We start from the raw sequence: 5,404 nt of genomic DNA on the forward strand, positions 1-5,404 counted from the left end.
TCCGAGCGACTATAGCCTGCAGCGTTCCTGCTCGCACCGCGAGGGCGTGTGGCTGCAACGAGCGTGGCCGTCGAGGGAGGTGCATGACCTGGAAGAGGAAGCGGCGATGGACGGCCGCTGCAAGAAGGCCATGAGGATGCGAGCGTTGGAGAGGAGAGAACGGCAGGGCTGTCGCTGGCCACGTTGCGTCATCGTTGATCGAACTCGTGGAGGGTCGTTTCTGCCCAGCTCGTGTATCCCGAAAGAGGAAGAGATTGAAGACCAAATGAGAGCAGGGATGTCCACTAGCGGAATCTTTCTTTGAAGATGCAAAACATAGGGTGCATGTACTTCCAGATCCCATCCTCGCTGGGAACCACCACCGATGTATTGACGGAAGACGGATCAACCGGGCTGGGCATGATCTTAAGAGAAAGATGGCGGCTCTCTGATGTTTACCGCTTGCATATTCTTGGATGCTAAGCTTTCTGCGTCAGGAGAAGAAATTAAACTGTGTATGAATAGGTTCACTAAATCAATTTTAGTTGCAGTCGATTGTGCTGAAACTTTGTCAAATAATAGAGATACTTGGCATCAATTTGTTCACCACGTGAGAGAATTAAAGGGCTGCTTGTCTTCGACAGAGAAATTCCATTAGAAAAAGTTTGTAGCTTCAGAAAGCTTAGTCGTGTCTTTGCTGATGTGGGTAGGTCCCAAGAACGTGGTACTGGACTACAGGTTGGGAAGCTTCCCGGAGGAGCTGGTTAGCATGGAAACATCAATTGTAACAAAACCTATTTGATCGATTAAACAGTTGATCCAGAAAAATAGTTAAAGTAAAATAAAATCTTACTAATATTTAGGAAAGATCTTATGTTGTATAATTATATAGTCCAAAAAATAAAAAATATAGGTTAGTGAACTTTGGTAATCGTAGAAAATAAGAATAATAAATCGAGCGTGTTGTCAGGTTTAGCGCCGGCCTCCTCCAAATATTGTTATATACGCTATTTACTATGGTTTAGCGGTGCTATACCACATTGTTTCACGGATTAGCTACATCGACAGTAAAATGAGACTTTCTTTTATAGATGTAGAGAGATTCACGACTTCCATTGAAATGTTGGTGCAAATAGGTTTTTTTTTCATAGATGCTGGTTTCTCTCTCCCGTTGCAACGCACGGGCAAATTTCCTAGTACAATACTTATATCAAGATTGCCCATGTTTAGCACTGTACCGGTTAGTATTCATGACCATCTTTTACCGCCTCCATTCCAAAATATAAATAGGTTTATTTTTTTGCGAAAAAAGGTTTATATTTTAGAACAGAGATAGTGTTCATTTACCTAGCATTATTTGTGATGACTTGACGAAATATGGGTACTGATACGAGAGACGAGACAGATGATGTTTTTTTCTCCATGTCCACCTGCGCAGCACACCTAACTTTGGGCACGTGTGCATGTCAAAAAAAATAAAACTTTGGGCACATGTGTTAACACAGTATGTGGTTTTTTAGGGAGTGATCACTGTAGGTGTAGACGAGGAGTAAGTTTTGTTAATTCGAGGTTTCCATGAATCTAACTCATACTCCTCGTCTACAATGGTTATAGTTCATGGCTACTCGCTTGCTCAAAAAGTTAGAGAAATGCCCCAATTTGATCTCTGAAGTTGCCCCGGATGCGCATTTTGGTCACAAGCTTGCAAATCGTGAATTATGGTCATGAAGTTGCTTCGCGCGAGTATTTTTGTAACTCCGCCACGGTGACCGTTAGTTTGCTGATGTGGCCAATTGGTTTTTTTTTTTTTTGCAAATTTTGTCCTCTAAAATTTTGCATCCTCTCAGAAAAATAGAGCAAATTGGAGATTTTCTCAAAAAGCATCTCAATTATCATGCACCTCTCTTAAATTTTGTTAGAAATATATAATGGCAATCAGTATTTCGTATTTCACCTTTACCTGCTTTGAAATACTAGAAACTAACAAATCAAAAACACACTTCTGGAAGAAAGTTTGAAACCACATTTTGTGTCAAACAAAAAGAATAAACTCGCGAGCTTGACATTGTTGTTTCATATTCACCACGATGTTGATTCAGCAGGTACACATTTGACTATTTGAGGCATATACTACTGAGGATGAATCATTGCATAAACTTGGAATGTTGAGATGAAATCGTACAAAAGTTCATGAATAATTCCAATTTTGCTTTATTAATTAAGCAAATACACATCTTAACAATATACTGCTCAGGAAAAATAAATGCATAACAAAGGATCAAAAGAGCTGAAATCGACTAAGGAGTAAGGACAGCCTGTAGTGGTTGCAACTAACAGTTGTCGAATATAACACAGCAAACACGTTAACGGGTAGCCGTTACAAATATAATTTATCAACCGCGGTATGTTCGCTTCCCTCAGAAACAGAGTTTAACAGGTGTCGAATATAACACAGAAAACACGTTAAAACGGGTCGCCGACACGCAGCAGAGTGCTCTTGCAGTACACAGGCCATTACCAAAGTGTTCTTGAATAGTAATAAGCTATTAGTAGCAGTAATTAATCCGGATGATTGGTGCCTGCTTCCGGTAATTCAACCCTGTTATTGTCAGCTATATAGCAAAGCCCTCCAAAAGCAATTGCTAGCGCGGCAGCTTCAGCACGAAGAACGGCCTTCCACATCGACCTCCGTTGACGCCTTCCAAGTGCGGACAAGGGGAAGAACGTGAGAATAAACAAAATCATGCAAGTCACAGTTATGAACATTTAGAAGAAAAAACCAGTCTAGTGCTTTGTGCATACCGTTGTTCTTTCTCTAGCTTCTCGAAGAAAGACCGGAGCCTCTCATCGTAACCTTCAGCCCAATCAGCAGGAGTTTTCGAGAATGCTCTGCTGCTCATCTTATCCTGCAGTTAGACAGTTGAAGAAGACATCAGATACTGATGCACTGGTGCCATGTCACGTGCAAACAGACAGATTGATCTGAATTGCTAACTGATGGACATGAAAATGCTGACAGGATTTGTTAATTCTGAAGTGAAAATCCACGGCCAGCACACTGTTTCTTTTCAAGATAAAAAAGACTCTCTAGTTAACTAAACAACCAATTCAAGTTTGCTAGTTCTATCAAAGCATAAATCTAGCGGCCTGAGCAATTAAGACCACATGGGGCCAACTATTATTTCCGTTTCCTGGCATTTTCCTTGGATTTGTAGTACAAAATCATTCTTGCAGACACATACTTCTCAAGCAAGGATATATATATAAATCAAAAGACAGTATACAGTCAATGCGACCTACCTACAAACGTTTCGACAGTGAATTTCTTGAGCGGCACTTTTGATTTACAAACTAGTTCAGTGTAATTAGAAAATAGCTAAATCAGCTTGCGATTTTTCTATAGCGTCCTATGATCCTATTTCGCCGCTCGAGCGACCGCGATGTCGCATCGGCAATCCAAGGTCATCGAGGAGGCGGCGCGTACGCGCGCGCTTAATGTCACTTACCAGCTCCGCGCGGTCGGCGACCCATCATCACCGGTGGTGCAATCGCGATCACCCTCATAGTGTCATTATACCGAGATCAGACAGAGGCAAATTTACAACTAGTACATCTAAAATTGTGAAGCCAGAATCGTGCGAGGGCACCAAATAGAGGAGAGGTCCGTGCGCGTGCTGCGGGTGGAAAATTGTGCGGGATTGGTTGGTCATTCAACGAAACGATATGTCGATTGAACATCACATAATACATGTTTCTGCTACGATTGGCAGCGGGTGGAAAATTGTCGACTGATTAGCACATAATAGATGTTTCTGGTTCATGGATCGTACTAAGTGGGCTACGATTGGCATATGCATGTATAGATGAACGAACGCAGCAGCGATTGCTGAGCGTGGGGGACGGGGAACGGAGTGAACCTGGGAGGCGACGCGGCCGGAGCCCGCCACCCGCTGGAAATAGGCGGGGAACCTCAGCTTCCCGACTAGAGAACGCATCGCCATGCCGCCAACCGGATCTGGAGGAATCAGTGGGGTGGGGGAACGCCTGCGCTAGCTAGCTTTTCCTTCTTCTCCTTCCTCCCTATCTCGCCGTCACCCTCGCCGTCGCCTGGTACAGATTGCTGTGACCGTGTTCGTGTCGCCCTTTGCGCACCTGAAAGATAGCTGCACGAGAAAATAGAGCGCGCCGATCGAACCCAACTGGAAACCTTCTCGGACTCGAGGATTGTAACGATATGGGCCCAACTTGGGGAATTGGCTCAACGACACGGAGGTGTGCATCTGGGCTCTGGGCCCTTACCTGTTGCCCTGTCGGCTGAGCCATTATACCAACGAGGTACTCTCGCATCTAAAAAACAAAATAGGTCGTGGGAGGTCGGAAAACTCTAGAAAAAGGCCGGCGCTGCGAAGGGAAAGGCGACTCACTCCAAAGCGCGCGACATGTGTATTTGTGGTGCGGGAAAATCTGCGGGAAGTGGTAGTCTCGCCGCCACGTGTCGCAAGGGGAAGCAAGGTGGGGATGGGGGAGGAGAGAGAAGAGTGAGTTGTGTCAGTTTTTCCCTTTTCCTTCTAGATTCGTTTTTTCAAAATAAAATATCTTGAGAACCGTAAGTCCAAATTGCGAACCGTTTTCACTTTTGAGATCCTCGCGTCGAGATCTTCGAAACTAGATCCCATGTTGATAGGTTTGTAGATACTTTTTTTTCGTACTTCCAATAGTAGTATGATTGTACCTGTGGTGTGTACCTAACTGTACCTGTGTTTCAACTGAAAAGTACTTCTGTTTTTAGTGTGTTTGGTGCAGTTTTTCCCTTTACTCGCTTAATCATTGTACTTGCACGCGATCGCTATCGTGTGCATATGATCAGATGCATACATGTACTTGCTCGTGTTCACGCATCGTACCGCCGTATGCGCGTTTGTACACCGTCGTCGGTGTGTATTTGTACTGCTCGTGTGTGTTCATCGTACTCGTGTGTGTGCGTATCGCATACTGAGTGCACGATCATTTCGCTCGTGTACGTGATCGTACTTGTATCGCTGTGTTCAATCAATTATTGCTCGTGTGTTGTGCGTGATCAGACTCGCTCGTGTGCACGATATATTCGTGTGCGTGGTATCAGCTTGTACATGTACTCGCATGTATGTTCAACTGTGCTCGTGTGTTGTGCGTGACTGTACTTGCTCCCCAAATATTGTACGTACATGTAAAGAGTTTGTAGTATGCCGATGTACTTGTCTTTTTGTTGTATTCGATCTAGCAAGGAAAAGCAATCAGATGTATGCATGCAAGCTAGGTACCGGATCGATCCTCGTACTCGTACTCGCGCACGATCTGCTCATGTGTTTGCCCACGCGACCTTGTACTCGCGCACCCTCGCGTGCGGTACTCGCGCTCGCTCGTGTCGGGCCGACGCGCCTACGCG

The 5,404-nt window shown here is 44.5% G+C and overlaps 1 protein-coding gene across 1 annotated transcript; it reads right to left on the bottom strand.

The window, feature by feature from the left end:
• Positions 1-2,348: 2,348 nt before the first annotated feature.
• LOC127349321 (uncharacterized) lies at positions 2,349-4,140 on the bottom strand. The gene is made up of 3 exons (XM_051375059.2): positions 3,897-4,140; positions 2,782-2,885; positions 2,349-2,677 (listed from the first exon to the last, which is right to left on the bottom strand). Exons 1-3 carry the CDS (start codon positions 3,978-3,980, stop codon positions 2,539-2,541), a joined length of 327 nt encoding a protein of 108 aa, XP_051231019.1. The 5' UTR covers positions 3,981-4,140; the 3' UTR covers positions 2,349-2,538.
• Positions 4,141-5,404: the final 1,264 nt, after the last annotated feature.

Source organism: Lolium perenne, chromosome 4, assembly GCF_019359855.2.
Source record: "Lolium perenne isolate Kyuss_39 chromosome 4, Kyuss_2.0, whole genome shotgun sequence".
NCBI lineage: Eukaryota > Viridiplantae > Streptophyta > Magnoliopsida > Poales > Poaceae > Lolium > Lolium perenne.